The sequence below is a fragment of the Tripterygium wilfordii genome, chromosome 4, assembly GCF_013401445.1.
Source record: "Tripterygium wilfordii isolate XIE 37 chromosome 4, ASM1340144v1, whole genome shotgun sequence".
In the NCBI taxonomy this organism is placed as follows: domain Eukaryota; kingdom Viridiplantae; phylum Streptophyta; class Magnoliopsida; order Celastrales; family Celastraceae; genus Tripterygium; species Tripterygium wilfordii.
Window position 1 is genome coordinate 14,511,055 of NC_052235.1, and position 20,776 is coordinate 14,531,830.

The following is a 20,776-nucleotide window of genomic DNA, read 5'->3' on the forward strand; positions in this document are numbered from 1 at the left end:
TCTTTACCATAATCTATCCCACCCACTTCTTCCTAAACCCCTTGTCATGAGATTCTATATGTATTAATATTCTTAGATAGGTACATATGTAACCTAAATAATCTATTGGGTGAAACTCTTACAAAAAATAAATTTATTAGATGAAATTTTCATTGCAATGAAATTATTTGATATCGGCTACTTCAGGTGAAAGAATTCATCTCCGATCAACTCAATCATCCTCTTCAAGAAAAAGAAATTCATTAGGTGAAATTATCATAGCAAAAAGAAATTTGATAGGCGAAATTGTCATAGCGATTTAGTGACTTGATCTGGGTTATTTTAGGTGGAAGGATTCATCTTTGACCAACTCAACCATCCTCATTGAGAAAGATATTGCTTAATTTAATTTCATATAAAACACATATTTGCAAAAGAGACTATATTGTAACTTTTGGGCCTTTGGCTAACCAAAATAATTCAAAAAAAATGATGGAAAATAAGAATAATTTGTCCACGTCATTAATTAGGTATGAGTGTATATGACTATGGACTATGGAGTCACAAGAGAAGCACATCCAATTTCAACCGGGCATAGCCGGTCAAAAGCTTTTAAGAACCGGCTCTCTCAGTCACTCTCAATAACTAAACAACTACCAAGTACAAACCCCAATCTTCGCTTCCTTTTCCCTTTCACTCGTTCGCTCTTTCGTTTCTCTGTCTTTCCTTGCGCTGTTTCTAGAGAGAGAAACTTAACTTCCACAGATCGACAATTCTGTCAATGAGTCTCCGATCAGCTCTCATAGGTAAGCAGAACCTACACTTCTCCCGCATTTTCTCGGAAAATTTCGTTTTCTCGAGAAAATGTTTTAAAAACACACGAAAAGAATAAGAATTGCAAGCGAATGAGTAATGTGTCAGCTTTTCTTTTTCCCATGTGGAGTCACTGAAACGACACAGTTTAAAAGAAACCCACTTTTCCTTTTAGAAGATAAACAGTATTTTCTCTCGGTTTTTGCAATGCAGGATGGAATCTCTGAGCTCCGAGGCTGATTTTGATTGCATTGTAAACCCCCTTGTTGCGTGCGGGTATGTACGTATAAGATTCTAGCTTTGCTCAAAGGGGTACTTCATTTATGTATCATACTTCGAAGGGTCGCGGTATTTTTGGGTGTTTGGGGCTTTGAGCTGATTTGAGCTGGAATGAGTAAGTCGGGTTTGGGTTTTCTCTGGTGGATTTGATTGAAACCTAGGACTAGTATTAAGTTTCAATTTGATGGTGTTTGGTGTTTGGGTGGGAAGCCAAGATCTGTGTTTGGTGCTGTAAGGGACTTGTTGATGATTGGTGTTCACTACAAGTGACTAACTTTTGGTTGATTGTAAGGTCTCTGTGTTGATTTGAACTCCATTATCGGTAAAGATGGGTGTATCAGTGGATTCTGGTATTGGGTTTTACAGGACCTTGAGGGTGAGTTAGGAAACCTTCATATTGGTAAGCTTCGAGATTTGGGTTGCTTCCGAGGCCGACATAGGCTTCGTCTCGTCCAAATCTTGGTTGAAAAGGAGGACTTTTAAGATGTCCGGAGCACCTAGGGTTAGGTCCATGAATGTTGCCGATTCAGAGACCAGGCCTGTCCTTGGACCTGCAGGGAACAAGGCTGGGTCATTGAGCGCCCGTAAACCTGCCTCAAAACCAATGAGAAAGGCCCAAAAATCACCCGAGGAGGTTATGGTGGCTGAAGAGAAGAAAGCACTTGCATCTATTTCAGTCATTACGGCTTCATCTCCTAAAGCGCATTCAATTCTTCGACGCCATGAGCAATTGTTGCATTCAAATTTATCACCGAATGCTTCATGTTCTTCTGATGCCTCTACAGATTCCTTCCATAGTCGGGCATCGACTGGCAGGTTAACGAGGTCATTTAGTACAGGAAGTAGGAGGAAGCAGAATGTTTCAAAGCCAAGGAGTGTTGCTTCTGATAGCTGTTTAGAATCTTCTTTGATTGACAGCTCGTCGAACAAGAAGAGGTGTGCTTGGATGACACCAAATACTGGTAGATTCTTCTCTCTGATCTGGTCTAAAAAGTTATGGTTGTGCAGAATGCTTGCGATAATTCTTATTATTATGCATATATATGATACTAATTGTCAGTAGCAGAGAAATTTTAATTGGCCCGAACATGTCTCCTGTGGCTGTTATTTCATTTATTTGGTATGTTTTTAAAACCGATATGGTATTCCCAATGACCTTCCCTTTCGGTAGCAAACATTGGGAATGAGATTTTTATTAGTTTAGTTTTGAAAGCAAGTATTTATTTTAATCATTTTCTTTGCTTAATATAACATGTAATTTCATGCTTTCCAAAAAATGTAGGTTTTGATAAATAAGATAGAAGTATAATTTTATAAATAAACCAATCCACTCGTTAATTATTTCCTATTGAGGTTGCCTGTTTAGAATGTATGGCTCTCCATCAACCTAGAAGTGGACCCAAAAGGCCAAAACTGAACTGATAGATTTGCATCTCATTTATGAACCTAATTGAAATCAGGATCCCTAACTCAGACGTACATCGGCTGAGAAGTAGTTCCTTCGATGGGGGAAGCCTGTTAAATTGTATTTGGCTTTAGCATTTGCATTCTAATTATCAACTAAATTTCTTCTCTCTTTTTTTTCGATTTAATTTTCTTAATGACCCGCAATGAATGATTACTACAGTGTTTTTGTCCTGAATACATGTGAATGTTGGAAGGGTTTCAACTATTCCGGTATGGATGTAAGTGTGTCTGTATGTATTATGTATAGTTTTGATTGAGGCAGTTTTTGGTGGAATGGAGGTTTGTGGCATCAGATTATATTTCTTCCTGGAAGATATGCAATTGATAGACTTCAGTGGGCAGTTGTATGAGGTTAATTCAAGTTATGGGACGGCCTTTTGTTTTTGGCTTAGACTGCAATTATATTTGCCTATTTGGTTTTGTTTTCAAGTTTGGTTTGATTTGCTTGATCATATGTTAGACCTGGAATATGTTTTTATCATTCTCAAATTTCCAACAAAGCAACCCAAAAGTTAGATGGATCGAGTTAATTTTTGCCTAATTTGGTTGCAAAGATCCAGACTTCTATAACATCAACTTAAAAGTACACAAAACATCATTCAATTTCTTTAATTACCTAATTTATGAGCATGAGGGTCTATTATAGTAGTTGCTAACATTTGTAGTTGAGTAGGTAGTCTTTCAACGTTTAACTGTGGCAAGAAGTTCCCATGGCTTACTTCTATTCATTCTGGAGTCTCCATACATGATTTTATTTATAGGAACAAGGTGTTACGTGTCTGTGTCTTGCTTTCAACAGTAAGCATGGTATGCGATAGAACAGCATAAGTTGACAATAGCTTGGAGCTTCTCTAAATGCTGGCATTTGGTTTCCGAATGAATGAGTTGTATCTTATGGCCGAGCGTTTCAATTTCGTTAGAATTTGTGGTCTACTTCATTTCTTTCTATCTTGCAAATCACTCTGCACTCATGTATTGATACTTGCCATCTAGTTCTTTTCATTTATACGGCGATATGTCTTAAATAATAGAAAAATATTAGAAGTTTTGTGTTTTGGCCTATAAATTGAGTGATTGTTTAAAAGCATCAGGTTTCTTGAATGTGGAGGTTGTAAATCATGTTGGCATCATTAGGTCACACTGTACTTACTGGAGTGGAGCCTATTGATATTGATTTTGCCTAGTTGCTTTTAAGAGTGTCTATATCATCTGCTAAACCATCTTCATATGTTGAATGAATCAGAGCCATGTTATGCTGCTTTCCACGATGAAGAGTGGGGAGTTCCAGTACATGATGACAAGTATGATTCAGAATATCGTTGCTTCCTTATTTTCTTAATTGAAAGGATTGCTCCTTTTAACAATTTTCTTTGCTTCATATTCTTGCCTTTGTGCAGGAAGTTGTTTGAGCTTCTTGTCCTTTCGGGTGCTTTGGCAGAACTTGCATGGCCTGCCATTCTAAGCAAAAGACACATATTTCGGTATTATTGACGTGAAAATTCCACCTTGCCTTTGTCTATTGATGGCCTCATCTTCTAATTAATTTAATACCTGACATAATTGATTAGCTTTCTTATGCAGGGAAGTCTTTTTAGATTTTGATCCCATTGCTGTCTCCAAATTGAACGAGAAGAAGCTGATGGCACCAGGAAGCACCGCGAGCTCCCTTTTATCAGAACTTAAACTGCGTGCTATCATTGAGAATGCACGCCACATATCTAAGGTAGATTCTCATCTCTGATGCAGTTTTACCATAATAAATGATTGTTTCTTCTATGCAGTTTATTGTGCTCGAAAAACCATTTATTAGTATAACATATTAGATGCTAAAAGTGAGACCGACTAGTAGGTATAGCAGTTATATTAAATCTATAGCAAGATGTTAGTACTCTCCAATTCGACAAGTGTTATTTGTTTATGCATCAATTTCCTGATCAGATCAGCTATGTCTTGGAATTGGGGGGACCGTTTCCTTTGTTTTCTCTGATCTGGACAGGCGTTTAAATGACATATCATAAGACCAGTCAGGTTAGGTGAAAACTGAAAAGTGGTTGAGTGGTACTGGTTGCTTCTGCAAATTATGTCACTTGAGTAGTACAAATCATAAGACTACCATTCATGCAGCTTGGCTTTTATAGATTTTTATCTTATTCTCAAGAGAAACTCCTGCTTAGTGCTTAGTTAGTAAGTCCCTTTTTTCATTCATCTAACTTGATGAGCCACGGAACGATCACTAATGCACTCATCAGTCATCACACAAGCTATCGCTTGAAAGAAGCAAAGTTCTTACTGGTTTGTTGATGTCAGGTGATAGAAGAGTTTGGGTCGTTCGACAAATTTATATGGAGTTTTGTCAACTACAAGCCTATAGTTAGCAAATTTCGGTACCCTCGCCAGGTTCCGTTGAAAACTCCAAAAGCAGATGTAATAAGCAAAGACCTGGTGAGAAGGGGATTCCGCAGCGTAGGCCCCACTGTTGTCTACTCATTTATGCAGGTGGCTGGTATAACAAATGATCATCTCATCAGTTGCTTCAGATTCCGCGAGTGTATAAATGCAGCAGAAGGGAAGGAAGAAAATGGCATCAATATTGCAGCAGACGCAGAAAGAAGACCAGATGGAGCAATGGAATCTGAATTGTCCATAGCTATCAATGAATTGAGTTTCCCATGAGTGATAAACTTGTGCATCTTTGTCGGCGCATGGACCGATTCACAGCTACACTTCCGGGTAGTAATGAAAGTGATTTTGTGCATACATTTCATGATTCCTAGTGCATCATGGATTTCTAGATTGTAGATTCAGAAGTTAATGTCAATAGACTGATGAACATGCTTAATACTTCTGTTCAAAAAAAAAAAAAACATGCTTAATACTAGTGCACTACTTTTTGTACAGTTGCAAAGGGTTGCTAGGATTATCTCACTAAACATAGACCCGATCTTTTGACTGATTAGTGTCTTTTTTTTGGGAAATAAGAAAGCGTGATGGAAGATTCGAACTTGGATATCACCGAGTATGCATTAACCACCTCCGCTAAAGGGTTGTTGGCGATTGATTGATTAGTGTCTCTAAGAGTTAGAACTGTATGTTGGGTGGGACTACTCGCTGCCCCATGATTGCCGTAGAATGTGGTGTACAGCTAAAACTTGGACAGATCGAATCCATGTTGCTTTAAATGGCTTAAACCATTGATGGGCATGACGATCAACATTATTTTTACTCCGTTTTTTATTAAATATATCCCATTAACCTTTTAAAAACACACTAGAGTGGGGTGTATTTAGCAAAAAATAGAGTTCAAATAATGTTAATCCCTGTTATAAAACATGTTTGTCGTTGGACTGAAATTACTGGTGTTGTGGGGTAATGCTGTCTGAGTGTCTCTTGATTCAATTGAGGGCTTTTTGACTTGCAGGCATACTCTTGGATACTTTGAGAAAAAAGAAAATTCATGAATTTCTTTCCAGATCATATCGCTTGAGTTCCAAGAAAGGGCAAAGACAAGAAAACCAAAGAAGAAAGACCATGTTAATATGGAATAAAAGAAAATGAAAATGTATCGAGAACCCGAGTAATTAGAGAATTGGACCTGAGGTTTAGCCGCCTAAAATTAGGCTTATTACACAAGTGGTTGGAATACCCGGTATGACTCACCAAACCATGACTTATGAGCGTAGGTCTAACCACTTGTTTCTAAACTATTCAATCTCTCCATATTTTCTAAACGATCCATGTCTCTACAAAGATTGTGGGTTGTTAGTTGAACCAATGAAGGGTAGATAGTGGGCCAATATTTGGCATGGGTGTGCCATGAAATTTGAAGAAAAAGAAGGTGAGAAGCCCAACATTTAGTGAATGGCAAGACTATGCTCAAAGTCTCCATGACTATTGCCCGAGGACGTGCAGACTCCTTAAAGGGGTGGAATGATAAGATCATACATTGATTTAAGTAAGGAATGAGAAGCTATTAAATAAGGAGTTCCCACAATTTAAAATAATATCACTGATTTTCTGAGTCTAAGCAAGGACGTTAGGCCTAGAGGAGCAAATCTATGAGGGCTTCGGCCTAGAGCACACAATATCATTCTGTCATCAGACTTGTGGTTGTGAGCTACATTGAATTTATTCAAAATCCAACCCAACTTGTCCAAATGTATAAAGACCTTCATCATTGGTGCTTTATGGACTTATGGTTGTGGGCTACATCAAATCTATTCCGAATCCAATCCAACTTGTCCAAAGGTACAAAGACCTTCATCATTGGTCTTGTGGTTGTGAGCTACATCAAATCTATTTAAAATCCAACCCAACTTGTCCAAAGGTATAAAGACCATCATTGATACTTCATTGAAACGAATGATGCTTTCATTGAGAGAACTCTGCGCATACTCCTTAAAGGGGTGGAATAATGAGATCCCATCTCGATTAAGTAAGGAACGAACAGCCAGTAGATAAGGACGCGCACACACTTTTTTTGCAAAGCTCATCACTTGGAAGCCAATTTTATTTGTTCCACTAGAATTAAGGACATCCTATCAAGTCAAGGTGTACAATACCAAATATACAACGGTTTACCAATATATTAAAGCACGAAGATAAGAAAAAATAACTTGAAAAAGGGCCAAAGGAAATTGTCAAACCTCACAACTTAAGCCGCTCATATGGAGATCATCATCATCCATATTAACAAGGGGCCATTAATTCTGTTCCTGGTACACTCGAGAAAACCGGGGAGTTCTCAACAAGGCTTGATTTCAAATCCAATGCTCAAAAGAGTTCGAGCTGATTCCATTGCCTTCTCGCCTCCTAGGTCCAATGCCTCACCAGTTAATTCACCTTCAGTGCCTACAGACCACTTGGTTGAAGTTCTTTGGTTTTGTAAGGAGTCACTTTTCTTCAACTGCACATTGTTGTTCATAGCAGCAGGAGAAGCAGCAGCAACAAGAGGACCACTGGGTGGGCCATGTCGCTTCTTTGGCACGGGCATGTCATGGTCATGCACTCCTTTATATGTAATAATAACAGCATTTGTGTTATCTACAGCGGTTTCAATGTGCTTACGGACAGGACATCCAGCAGAAGTGCATCTGTAGTAGTTCCTGTATATCCATTCAAGCAGTGAGTTAGAACACACAAAGCTGAAGAACTGCTCCACTGTTTCCTATGTAGTTAATTCCACAATCCAATGGCAGGCAAGAGTTAAGGAGATCACGGTAATACAAATTCCAAAAGGAACAGTTCTCTATAATGAATAAAGAAGCTCAGATAGGAAATTTCCCAATAATTTCCAAAAAAATAAACTACATTTTCTGAACCACATGCCAATATGCCATAAAGAAATGTCATGGTCATGCACTCCAAATAATGGGTGATAAGTCAGTGTCTATGTACAAGACATTAATGTAGTGGGCTAAACAGTTTTTGTTTTGACCATCCACTAACACGCGAGGTCAACCATTTACGAAAATCAACATGGATTTATGTGCTGGTCCTAGATGCAAATAAAGAATAAAATTAAGTTGAGGCAACATAATAGACCAACGATATTACTTTGACAATGTAACGTCAACGTCGTTCTATATGAGATTAGGGCAGGTTACTGAAAATTTGGAATTCCTTTCCAGAATAGATCTTTTGCAATATTTGTTATCCTCTTGGTGTTCAGAACAGTGGAACTTGGAAAAGCCTCTAGAATAAGCCACATGGAACAACAACCAAGGCCCAACCGTCGGATAACAAAGTGCAAGAAAGGTTACGACTTACGATATTAGAGTTTTGATGTGAATTATCACTGACAACTAAACTTGAACGGAAAAAAAGGTTTTCATTCACTATATCATCTCAGATGAAGGTGAAGGTGATGAGCAGAGTCCCAGAAATCATACAAGCATATGATTCAAATTCATAAGGATCAGCGGAAGAGACAGTTATCTACTTTTGAGATGTCAAGACAATTGTGGCAAATAAGTTTACTGCTTCTTGGATGGTATAAATGTGCCTTGAGTCTTGGTTTCCAGGTTAGGACCACCTTCTGGAATCCTTACTGTCACATAATGACATAAGTTTCATCTCTAGAGGTTCCATGATTAAAAGGTTCAACACCGCCCACCACCATCTTCCCCATTTCATCCCTTAATTTTACCTGTTCATGACCTCAAATGCACCAAGAGGATAACCTACAAGATATACAACTTTGTTCTAGTGGGTGGATGAAAAAGTTTTAAATCATGACAACATTTCAGCAGTGTCAGCTGTCAGGAATATTAGACCCTAAGAAATTGCGCTAGATGACAATGTTGTGCACACATATCTTGGCGCTACTTGAGTGTCAAGAATTATACGATGCAACTATCAGTTTCCGAGCTAACAAAAAATGTTAAACTTACCTCCCTCACATCACCATCTACAATAAAAACCAAATAGGCCCACTTACCGAATCACTTGATTTTGATCTTGGCAACCTTACCAAATAAATCCAAACCACTCAAAGAAAGACTAGCAAACTACGGGAATGGTCATCATCATAATGCCAGAAAGGTAATCAACCAAGTCAAGGAAAACATGCAGACAATCACAAGCCATTGATTAAAATCTTTTGTGTTGCTCCAAAACTTGCAAAGTTGTTCACTTTCAGTAAATGTATCATTCAAAGAAGTTTGAAATATCAGCAATTTTAATGTCACATCTTTTACATGATGGGATTTATTTCGTGTTGAATAGAAACTAAGGCACAAAACACAAATACGTATTATGGCCTACAGGATGCTATGATATTTTAGTGGAAAAGGAAAAATAAAGTTGAAGTTAAAATTGTCACTAAGAAAATGGAACTAAATATAAAGCGCAAGTTGTCATTCGGTCAATGAACTCTAAGCAAAGAAAATATAAAAAGTAAAAAGTCAGTAAATCTGGATACCATTACATTTAACAACATAAAAACAAATCAATAAAAATGACTGTGTAAATAACACAACTCCCAAATCCGATGAAATCATGATGAAGAAATAATTAGAAAGTATTATCTTAGGTGTCTTAAGTCTTAACATTAGAAAGTATTTGAAACATGGAATTATCAACTATCAACAGTCGAAAAAAAGTAATCATCAATTATTAGAGAAATAAACAGCAATTCAGAGTTATGATACTACAAAAAAATCACGTTGAAGTTAAATAACATTGACAGCACAATGTTAGAAACTCAAGTAACCAAACTTGGTTAAATTCATAAGCCTATCAATAAGACCATCAAAAAAATAGGCATGCACCTGGGATTGGGATTTCCTTTCACCATTTTCTGTCCATACTTGCGCCATCTGTATCCATCACCCGAGATACCCACATCACCTGCTGCATGCACAACAAGCTTTGGTTTTTTTCCAGGTTTTAGTAGAGAATCTGAACACACCAAATTGTCTTTTTTCAATCTGGTCATCAACAAAAAGGAAGCATATTAAAACAAATCATCCCCAACACCACCCTTTCACAATGATATTATGGAAAACACGGGGCAACATCAAAAAGGGCACAAAGATGTGAAGAAAGTAATTTTATGGAAAACTCTACCTCCGTTTTGACTCTGGCTCATTAACCTGCTCCTCCTTAACTTGACTTTCACCATTCCTCTCGAAGCCACTTGAGTTCTGTCGTTTTCTTTCAGGTATGGTACTTGTGTGCTCTGCAGGTCGTCTCAAATAAGTGGATGGATCTGAATCAGTAGGCATTCCAATAGGATGCTCCATGACATTATTTGCCAAAGCCGGGGTAGGAGATACTGGAAGTCTGTTTTCTCTGGTGCTATTACACTTCTTTGGAGGATCATGAGTATGCATTCCTTTATTAACAATCTCTATTACATGACCTGAGTGATCAGAGCATTCAATCTTCTTCACACTGCAGTCAGAATGAGTACACTTGTAATAGCTTCGAGAGCCTTTGGGACTCTTAACTTGTTTTTGACCATATTTTCGCCAGTTGTAACCATCCGAAACCGAAGTTTTAACGATCGGAACAACAGATAAAGTTTTAACATCTGAAGACTTCGGTTTAATTGTTACAGGTGTGCAAAAGCTATCAACCTTCGGCATTGAAAGTCTTTCTTCTGCCAATGTTGGACTTTGAGCAGAAGATATACATTGTGTAACAGAAGTTGGTGACAGCTCCGACAAGGGAGCAGGACAAGCAGATGACTTTAGCTTTCTTTGTATTTGAGGTTCAGAAGCCATAACACTTCCCAAAGCTTTCTGGTGGGTCGCTTCAATTTGCTCCTATGAAGATTAAACAGAGAAATACACGACGAAAGCAAAAATAATGTTATTACCATATTTAATAAAAAGGGGATAAAGTCTGGCAAAAATGGTAAAATCTTTCAGTCCTAGAATTCCAGATCCATAGAGAAGTATAGATCACACAAAAGGTATGTGAAGAGCACCCACTTGACGTGCAAGCTCCCAAGTGATTAATCATGTGAATAAAGAAATTTTAATGCTTGGCCATAACTTCTGTGGGTGCCATTTGAGGGCAAAATTGTGAGGCTTTGTGGGCAAAAGTGGACAATTCTTTGCCCAAGCTTGGGTCACGATGCCACACTCCTATTTACCCATCTCTGTTCCAACAAAAGTCAAGGAGGCCACATTCACTTTACAGACTCCACCATTGCATGACATGGTTACTTAATAGTCATCATTACGTATAATAATGTGTCTATTGAGAAGAAAAATAAGGAATATCGTGCCCTCAAACATAACTGTAACTGTGTTAATCTCGGTTGTAATTAACACTTTTTGAACAGCAGAGAAAGGAATTTGCTAATGATGTCACCAAGAGGGTGTTGTCTCCAGAAACATACAAAAATATCAAATTGTCATTCACAAGTAATAAATTATGTTATATGGATTTTTGAGGGTTAGGGAATGGTTAGACGAAACAAACCTAAGCACCACAACTAGGTTTCCTTGGCACCACACCTCAGACATGGTTGCATTACACAGGCCACGAAAAGGTACTGAAAGTACTCATCTTGTTAGTCATCATTTAATAAAAATGTTGCATCTTATTTATATAGGCTTATAGGCCTAATCCTAATGGGTTTGGATGATTAGGATATCACTACTAAAGCCAGAATTAACCCAATAACATAAAATACTAAAGCAAGACCCAATATAAAATAAGATCACTGAATTGAAATTAAATTATGCAAGCTCCCAAATAGCCGATGAGTCTACATTGCATAGTTTTTTGAATTAACTACTTCATGAGATCTTTATTGTATGCATCATAGATTCTCTTCTATATCATAGGTGCCGCTAAACCCCATACAAATGCCAGAAAACCATCTATTCTTAAAAATATCAAATAGTGAGTTTCCTTCTCTTCAAAGGCTCTTTTGTTCCTCTCCTTCCGCACAGTCCAAAAAGATGGTCAAGGGAATCGCCCTGACTAGCCCATTTCTCCTTCTTGCTCCTGAGCAATAACTCCAAGTTTTGGGCTCTTCCTCCACAGTGTGAACACAACATCCAAAATTTATTACCATTAAATTGATAGTTGCACTTCTCAAGATGGTTGCCAAGTTAAAATGCAGCAAGTGCCGCACTACTTTTTCACAAGTTTTGCATAAGAATCATTTCCGTTAGGTAGTTTGATACGTCCATTTTGAAGCCTGATAGATTTAAAACTCTTTCCCAAGTTGTTTCCCAAGCCAGACAAGCATGCCTTGCATTGATCTTGCATTTCCAAGCTTGCCTCCAAGGGACATTCTTTCCAAATCACGCGGTCTTCAAGATTGCTACATGGTTTGGACACATAGACGGAACCAAAGAAGGAATCAAAGAGAATCAATTCTCAATTCATGGCCTCTCTGTTGAAAATCACATTAAAAATAATCTCAATATTGGAAATAAGCTTGTTATCAATCACCTTGGCAATCTGTCTCTTGCCAAGTTGTCCAAGTCTGGAAAAGAGTTCTTTAGCGAGGATGCGCCGATATAACAATAGTATCATTTCAAAAAACAACTCCTATCCCCTACCCAATAAGAAAGGAGAGAGAAACCCACTCTTCCATCAATTTATAATCTTCTTCCAAGACTCCATTCCATAGCAATCCAAACTGTGCTTAGTGATCCACAGACTGTTGGGTAAGCCCATATTTTGAAACAATAGTCTTCCTCCGAAACTGATTCTCTTCCTTAGTAAACCTATATAACCATTTATCTAAGAGTGCCTCGTTGACAAACCAGAAAAATTTAATTCCAAAACCTCCAAATTTCTTGGGTTGTTTCACAGTCTCCCATTTAATAAGGTTTAACTTGTGCACTTCTCCCAAACTTTACAATAAAAATCTTTTTTGAATACCATTTTGGCTACTGAGGCAGTGATAGGGAAAAAGGACACAAAATACACTGGGAGATTGGAAAATGTATTTTAATAGACCCTTTTCCTAAATACACTAAAAATAAACCACACAGCAAGTGTGACGTAAAACCTTCAAACTATTGCATTTCAAATTGCAATGCAACTAAAGTTCAAAACTGATTCCAAATTCAAAGTACTATATTCTTGTATGTGTAAGATAATTCTCACATACAAGCTTGGGCAGTAAGAATATAACAGGAGTCAGTTTGGGGTAGGGGTTCCAGATGAAAAGGGAAATGCCCCATGATGGACTCTACCTTAAGGATTCCTAGACAAATTTTTTTTTTCCCGGGTCTAAGAAATGATGTTGGTCAAAAAATAAAGCATTTTCAGGATCTATTTGGCTTTCACAGTTCTATTTTGAAAGTAAAAAACAGTCCATGAATTAAATAAAGTATTTGGAGGCATTATTCCTACATATTATGAAACAATTCTGCTATCCACATAAGCACAGACATGAGACAACCCCCAGCAACTCAAAACATAACTAAAAACCTAGTTTTTACCCAACAATCATTTAACTCAAATTATCGAGAGATAACACAAGCAAACACAAAACGTTCATAAAATCATGCAAACAGTCTCAAATGATCACTAGAGCACTCGAAATACTACGCAAGAATAAGCATCAGAAAATAGCAGAAATGAAAAAGAAAACGAGAAAACTCACGTCACTAACCTTCAATTCGGCTGCCTCATGGAATTCTGGAGCAGAATTCACCCGTAAACCTGAGGATCACCGACATAAACAACCCATCATCGATCAACGCCACAAAACAAAGAAAATGCCCCCAGAAAAACACTAGACTGTTTACCGATATTTTATTGTAAAAACAAAACGCAAGAAAAAATAAATAAATAAACCTACCCGCACAATGACCGTTCTCCGGGAAAGAAGAAACCGTAGAAGGCGATTCTAAGTTTTCCGATTGAGGCTCTCTCACCTCCGCTTCAGTACTCGGCAGCTCAACGAGTTCCCGCGACTCACCGAGTGGCTGTGACTCACTGTGTCCACTCTTCTCCTCTTCTTCTACCTCATCATCTTCCACGTGGAATTCCTGCAATTCCTCAAGCGGTTCCTCATCACGTCGTTCTTGACTTCCTACCTGCGGAGCTTCAAAGCTCGCGCTCTCAGCCATGGCAGATTCTTTCGCAAGGGGAGAGAGACAGACAGAGAGTAAAGTTTCGATATTTAAACAGTTAATACTCAATTTATACTGTCCGAAACTGAAACCCGAAATTGGAGGACCCGAAACGATACGTGAGGGGTGGACTGCGAATCGGATTTTATGCGTATCGGGTGCGTAGGTGCGCGTGGGCAGGGTTTGGCCTTTGGGTGGGTGAAGGGGAGTATATGTGTCTTTGACTTGAATTGACTCAGGTGGTTTCAAGTAACGACTGCCGTTGATCTCTCCGTTGCTTCTGGTGCGGGGATCACCGTTAGCTTTGTTGACTTTGACGGATTCTTTTAACGGCGCCGTGGGCTTTTTATGGTTTTGACTATAGCATCCACTACTAGTATAGAATAAGCCCAAGTGTATCAAATCTTTATGGATTAATAGTATTTTATTTGTGTGAATATAAATATATGATTATGGGAGACATAGATTATATTTTTTGTACGACACATAGTTTATATTTATTTAAACCATTAAAAATAGATTGGAGCAATGCACATTAGCATATTCTACTATGGACGGTCCAAATTCCACGCAATTAGGTTTTTTTTTTTTTTAAACTAGAACCACAATATATAAATTTGTTTTTTAGGCATTCAATATGTATCTAAACTCGGACCATTAGGCCCATAAACATAAGTTTTCTATTTGATGACAAAATAAGTTGGATTTTGGCCCAACATGTAACCATAATGATATTACTATCAGTGAGAATCGAACTCAATACCTTTCAAGTCCATACGATTTTGCCTCGGAGATTCACCAATTAAGCTACATAAGAGGAATATGATTAAGAAACGATGGCCTCGTTTGGTAGAGTTTATCTTAGCATAACTAACGTTAGCTTAAAAGCGGTGAATTTGAAGACTCCTGTCTTTTCAAAGAAAATAAATCGATGACTGGTTTTTATTTTGAATGATGCCAAAAGAGGAATATGATTAAGAAATGAGGGCATTGTTTGCTAGAGTTTCTTCGTCATAACTTACGTTAGTTTATACTTTATAGGTTTACTATATGAGACCAAACATTGTCCATAAATAATATCATTTTAATGAGTTGTATTGTTTTAAAATAATCCTGAAAAGAAAATTCAGATTTGCTCCCCCAAACTCCGGCTAAATTTTTTCAAACATATCAAAATACTATTATTTTAATGTTAACCCAACCCATTATCACTTCCTAACTCTGCCCTTCCCCAGAAGAGCTGTTGCGTAGTTTTCTTTTGCTTGACCTCTAGAGTTGGTTTGCTAAAAACACTTAAAATATGCTTTTGCATTATCGCAAAGGTGACGGGACTCTTTATTTCCTTTTCTTTTTTGTGGAATTTAATCAGCTCCTTGGACATTTGAGTTTGCATATCTCTAACATGAGACCCTTCATTAAGATAGTGTTTTGGGGAATGATTTTTACCATCCACAGTTTATTGTACAATGGTCCACTGTGTTGTACAGAGTCAGCTTCAAATACCACCTAACAAATCCAGTTCTACATAGTGAGCATGGGAAATTTCATCATTATTTTCTGCTGCAAGCCAAACACGATTGGAAAAAATTGCACGTCTCAACTTATTAATTCTATTGTTAATAATACCATGGTTAACCAATATAAAACTACACATTAATAACATAAACTGAATTAATAACATAAAGACAACATTAAGGTAGCTCAGTCACATCACATGGCAATTATTTAAACCATGCAGTTGCTAATACAACCAAGTGCGGCCAGCAATCATGAAACACACATCCAGATCCAATGAAAAATAAAAAACATCCCAAATCACGAGTCAAAAGAAAAGAAAAGAAAAGAACACGACAGAATAAATACCATACATAATTCCATCTTTTCCATAAACACAAGTTCCTTCCAGGAAAATCTGCACATCTTCCGCATCTAATAAAAAGCCTTGAAAAGAGTTGCAAGGGCGCAGATACTGTACTATCGTAATTTATGTTTTGCGCACATAATTATCGTTAATAAACTCCTCATTAGGAACACAAAGTTTCATTTTACCATCAGCCATAGCTAATGCAATGGCATCATATTTAATTTTTAGGACCAATGTCCTTAAGGGCACAAATCTGCTCTTCTCCCATGGCTGACATAACAGTCACCACAAGGTCCTTCCCTTCAGCAAACCCATCTTTAATCTACAAAGAAAAAACCAGGAAATAAGTAATTCTCTTTGGATTAAAGACAAATGAGACGTGAATATAAAGGGCAAGCTCCAGAATGACTTATTTCCAACTTCCAAGGACAGAAACATTTGTACAAGAGAGAAATAGATACTTGTTCATATGATACCTGACTAAGCAGATTATCATCGGTGGGAAGCTTCAGATCATCCTTGGTGTTTCCATTTTCAGTTAAGAGACTCACCTGCAAGACAGTTTGTTGAACACATAATTTCCCCGAGAAGGCAAAATTTGTTGAAGGGCATCTTAAATGACAAATATCAAAGTAATAATCTTGACATTCTGTAGAACACATAATTTCCCTGAGAAGGCAAAATTGCACATAACCTACTTAAGGTGTGAAATTCCACTTAAATCACACACCTCGGCAGTCTTTCATGAAACTTATAAGTATATTGCTTCTTATATAAAAAAAAAAAAAAATCTTATTCTAGAATGTGTGACGCAGTTCCTCATATTACTCGACCAATAAATCAAAAGAAAAGCAGCAACGGAAGAAAAAAAAATACACAATAGGTTGCAACCAGGAATACGCATTTCACGGATAAAAAAGGTAAACAACTCTCGTGTGCAAGAGTCCTGCAGTGGGTGCGTCAAGGCAAACAAAATGTATGCAAACCATACCCCACAATATTATGTGTAGAGATTGTTTCATATACGCATTGCATAGATATAAAATAGAAATTATTGTTGATATCTAACCAATTCTACAATTATCCATCAGTCAATCCACATCATTCCCATGAACCACAATTTAGTATAAATAAAAAAATAAAGAAACTTACATTGTTTCATATACGCATTGCATAGATATAAAATAGAAATTATTGTTGATATCTAACCAATTCTACAATTATCCATCAGTCAATCCACATCATTCCCATGAACCACAATTTAGTATAAATAAAAAAATAAAGAAACTTACAAAACCATCTTCAGAGATGTCAATAAGCTGATAGTCGGTACGATTGACATGGGGAACCTGTTTAAATAGAAATGAAAGTAAAAAAAGACGAACAAATTAATAAACTCTTTAAAAGAAAGACAGCATAATAAACTGAGTAATATAAGAATAATTATTTTACATCACAATTGTGAGATGAAGGCACGATATCCTCAAGCTTCTTTCCATTAAAGATATCAATTGCAACAAAGTGGCACTTTGCATGTCCATGCTTGCCTGTCTTTGAAGTGGAAACTTCCACAACCTGTTCAGAAAGAATGATTATTAAAAGATGCGGAACTGCGGAAGTTTGATGACAATTAAATATTTGTGGTTGCTATATTGAGTTCAATTTGGAAAAGATGCATAAAGAAAGTGAAGCCTCCAACTGGAACAAATCCTTACAGAGTATCATATACATTCAACATCTTTACATACGTACATTGATATGTGAAGACAATTACCATATCTACTCAATTTACAAAGACATACATCACTACAGGATTCACCATCTTGTTTCAATTTCACTGAATTTTCCTTTGGGGACATCCAAACAATACAGGCAGGTACTTTTTATGTGTCAAACTCACAACTACATTTGTTTGTACAAAGAACACTCACTACAAGGAGCTTCATTCACCAGCCGGTATTACTTAAATTGAAAAACAACAATAGTGAATCCCAGATCATTGCCATTGCAAGGCAAGTCCAGATCAAATAAAACAATTGCATCAATTTTCTCATCAGGGATGACCACCAATTCAATAGATTCCCCGTACTAGATTGTAAATATATGGGGAACCAAAAGCTAAAGTTTCAACAGGCAATACTTGATGCCCTCGAAGTTCATACATGTGCACCCTGAATGCACCCCACTTCTCAAAGTAGAGTAGCTATAAAATAAGGGAAAGACCCTTAATATAAATTTTATTGATACTTTTAAATTATTATGTTGCTGTGACCTCCCAAGCAGCTTGTAATACACTAAATCAGAACAATCCGGTACAATATAATTCAATTGAAGACAGCTGATATGGAAATTCATTAGTGTAAATTTCCTAATACTGACATATAGCAAAAACGCATCTAACACATGGCAAGTGCATCTTGTGATCCAGGCACTACTGTTACCCAAATCTCCAGCATATACCAATAAAATCTCAGTATACAGCATCAAAATCAATGGCATCCTTTTTGTTATAAATCAAGAAAATAACAAATATCATCTACATAAACATCAAACAAATCCAGCTTCAAACCCTATCCCAATGAAAAAAAGACAAAAAAACAAAACCTAGAACGTGATTCAAAAATAAATTCACCCAAAAATCAAAACCGAACAGTTAAAGATCTGGAGGAGAAGACAGCATAAACCATCGTCGAAGTAGCCCAGAAATAAAAGCATAGAAAAAAAATCCAACAATAAGAAAAATAAGCAGAGAATTGGACCTTGCAGGGGCGATTTTTGATGACGATGTAGCCATTCTTGCGAATGGCACCAGCCTGCATAGGATAGGTATTGGAGGCGCCTGCATCGGCCTTCGACTCGAAGTGGTGCTCCTCGTCCGACATCGTTTCTTCCTCTTCTTACCTCTCTGTCGTCTCTCTTTCTCTTCTTCTTGATTTAATTAGTCTGCGACTGTGTTTTGGAGGATGTAGAGGAAGACTTCTACAGGTGGTCATCGCTCTCTCATATATATCCAGAATTCCAGATGCATCACGTTCTTAAATCTTAACCATGGTTAACTACGTATCCAATACCAGCCGTTGATCTAGACCTTGAGTTAAGCCTCCCACTCTTTCTTTGATTCTTTTTGCCATGTGTCGACAAGAAGAAAATGCTAATTTAATAAAAGTAAAGAAAAGAATAAAATACTTCTTATCATCATCAAATATTTTATCCCAAAATTTAAGATAAGCTATATAAGTTTATGAGAAAAACAACGGAAGTCCACTACGTATAGTTATGGTTTATCATATATCATACACTCATCTATTCCTATTAAGTTTATATCATTTTTTAATACTTCAAACCATGCTTTTTTTAGGCTTTCTTGCTGTCTCCTATTCTCTCAGATACGAATTCTCTCATTCCTCTTCACCGTCATGGCGCTATTTCTATGTTGAACATGTCCATAACATCTTAAACGATTTTCACGTAACTTATATTCAATAAGTGATACTCTCACCTTAGATATAATAATCTCATTTCTTCTTCTACCTTTTTTAGTGTGACCACATATCCAACGAAACATTCACATTTTTGTCACACGTATTTTTTTGGATATGTTATCTCTTAATAGTCGAATACTCAGAACCATACATACATTATTGTGGATCGTATAGCAGATCTATATAATTTTTCCTTTGGAAGAAAAGGCTAATTTAATAAAATAAAGTAAATAAAAACAAATTCTTTTCTTTTTAAAAAAATATGGAGCTATTTATCTACTTATGCTAAATTTTTTTTGACTCCTATCAAATTTTGAGACTTTTTAATACTTGATAATTAATATTGTGTTGTAGGGTTTTTTTTGGTATTAGAAGTTTAGAACCCATGGACACTATACTTTGGGTGCACTGTGCAGGAATAAACTTTTTTTTTTTTGATAAACTGCAGGAAAAAATTATAAAAAACAAATATATGATAAATAGTCCCACGTTGGATTGACATAACCCATCTGCGTGATATATATGCAAAGATTTAGCTTCTCTCACACAAGTGATGCGTTTTTATGGGACTAAGCACTTCGGAGATGGGCGAAAAGAACAAATCCCTGAGGGCCTTTAGCCTGTAGCGGACAATATCACTTTGATGTGTTTGTATTGGATTTTCTAATATGGTATTAGAATAAAGACTCGATCATTTTGAACATAACATCTACTTGTGTTCACTTGTAGGGTCTCGGATAACCGAGCCCATAAATTGGGAGAGCATCAAGGCTTTGTAATCACCTCGGATTGGCATATATCTCTATTGAGTGATATCTAAGTAAATGTCCAACACCTCTCTTATGAGTGACACATTTTATGGGCCTAAGTATTTTGGAGGGCGGATCAGGATAACAAATCCATGTGGGCCCTTTGACCAAGAATATGTGTGGTTGTATTGAATTTTCTTAATTTAGAATTTGAGCATTTATAAATAAAGATAATCAACATTGACGGCTGCTCATGGCTGGTCATGAGAAGAGATAGCATTAGGAAAAAGCACCTGATTCTAAACCCCACGAAAACAAATAATAATTCCGGGAATACATATCTTTATCATCCAACTGGATAAACATGAATCGCATTTTTGCCTAATAATTGACTCTCAAGAGACCTTTCAAAGAACCCACTAATATGAGGAAAAAAAAACAAAAACACGTTTCATTGAGAAAAATCAACACTGCCTGTACAAATTTGATGATGTTCAAAACACTCACACTTGGTATTCTTATTAAACTAACACATATATATATATATATATATAGGAATTCTCACATAAGAATCTAAAGTAAATGTGTAAA

General features: G+C 36.8%; 3 protein-coding genes across 3 annotated transcripts; 1 reads left to right on the forward strand and 2 right to left on the reverse strand.

Moving 5' to 3' along the window:
• Positions 1–647: 647 nt before the first annotated feature.
• LOC119997698 (probable GMP synthase [glutamine-hydrolyzing]) lies at positions 648–5,435 on the forward strand. The gene is made up of 6 exons (XM_038844871.1): positions 648–785; positions 1,006–2,033; positions 3,782–3,839; positions 3,936–4,019; positions 4,120–4,261; positions 4,846–5,435. Exons 2-6 carry the CDS (start codon positions 1,556–1,558, stop codon positions 5,209–5,211), a joined length of 1,128 nt encoding a protein of 375 aa, XP_038700799.1. The 5' UTR covers positions 648–785; positions 1,006–1,555; the 3' UTR covers positions 5,212–5,435.
• Positions 5,436–7,027: 1,592 nt separating this feature from the next.
• LOC119995865 (probable WRKY transcription factor 32) lies at positions 7,028–14,525 on the reverse strand. Its single transcript, XM_038842327.1, has 5 exons — positions 13,817–14,525; positions 13,628–13,677; positions 10,105–10,805; positions 9,807–9,965; positions 7,028–7,640 (listed from the first exon to the last, which is right to left on the reverse strand). Exons 1-5 carry the CDS (start codon positions 14,085–14,087, stop codon positions 7,280–7,282), a joined length of 1,542 nt encoding a protein of 513 aa, XP_038698255.1. The 5' UTR covers positions 14,088–14,525; the 3' UTR covers positions 7,028–7,279.
• Positions 14,526–15,779: 1,254 nt separating this feature from the next.
• LOC119997964 (eukaryotic translation initiation factor 5A-2-like) lies at positions 15,780–18,935 on the reverse strand. Its single transcript, XM_038845210.1, has 5 exons — positions 18,714–18,935; positions 17,407–17,529; positions 17,247–17,303; positions 16,431–16,505; positions 15,780–16,276 (listed from the first exon to the last, which is right to left on the reverse strand). The coding sequence occupies exons 1-5, from the start codon at positions 18,834–18,836 to the stop codon at positions 16,172–16,174; spliced, it is 483 nt and encodes a 160-aa protein (XP_038701138.1). The 5' UTR covers positions 18,837–18,935; the 3' UTR covers positions 15,780–16,171.
• Between the last annotated feature and the right edge of the window lie 1,841 nt (positions 18,936–20,776).

Excerpts from the sequence above, each read along its gene's own strand:
- LOC119997698 (XM_038844871.1), top strand. The coding sequence starts at position 1,556 with ATGTCCGGAGCACCTAGGGTTAGGTCCATGAATGTTGCCGATTCAGAG. Across the intron at positions 2,034-3,781 it reads TTGGATGACACCAAATACTG|AGCCATGTTATGCTGCTTTC; the intron begins GTAGATTCTTCT and ends TGAATGAATCAG. Across the intron at positions 3,840-3,935 it reads GTTCCAGTACATGATGACAA|GAAGTTGTTTGAGCTTCTTG; the intron begins GTATGATTCAGA and ends GCCTTTGTGCAG.
- LOC119995865 (XM_038842327.1), bottom strand. The coding sequence starts at position 14,087 with ATGGCTGAGAGCGCGAGCTTTGAAGCTCCGCAGGTAGGAAGTCAAGAA. Across the intron at positions 13,678-13,816 it reads GGAGAACGGTCATTGTGCGG|GTTTACGGGTGAATTCTGCT; the intron begins GTAGGTTTATTT and ends GGTGATCCTCAG. Across the intron at positions 10,806-13,627 it reads ATGAGGCAGCCGAATTGAAG|GAGCAAATTGAAGCGACCCA; the intron begins GTTAGTGACGTG and ends TAATCTTCATAG.
- LOC119997964 (XM_038845210.1), bottom strand. The coding sequence starts at position 18,836 with ATGTCGGACGAGGAGCACCACTTCGAGTCGAAGGCCGATGCAGGCGCC. Across the intron at positions 16,506-17,246 it reads ACATCTCTGAAGATGGTTTT|GTGAGTCTCTTAACTGAAAA; the intron begins GTAAGTTTCTTT and ends ACTGTCTTGCAG. Across the intron at positions 16,277-16,430 it reads ATGATAATCTGCTTAGTCAG|ATTAAAGATGGGTTTGCTGA; the intron begins GTATCATATGAA and ends TTTTCTTTGTAG.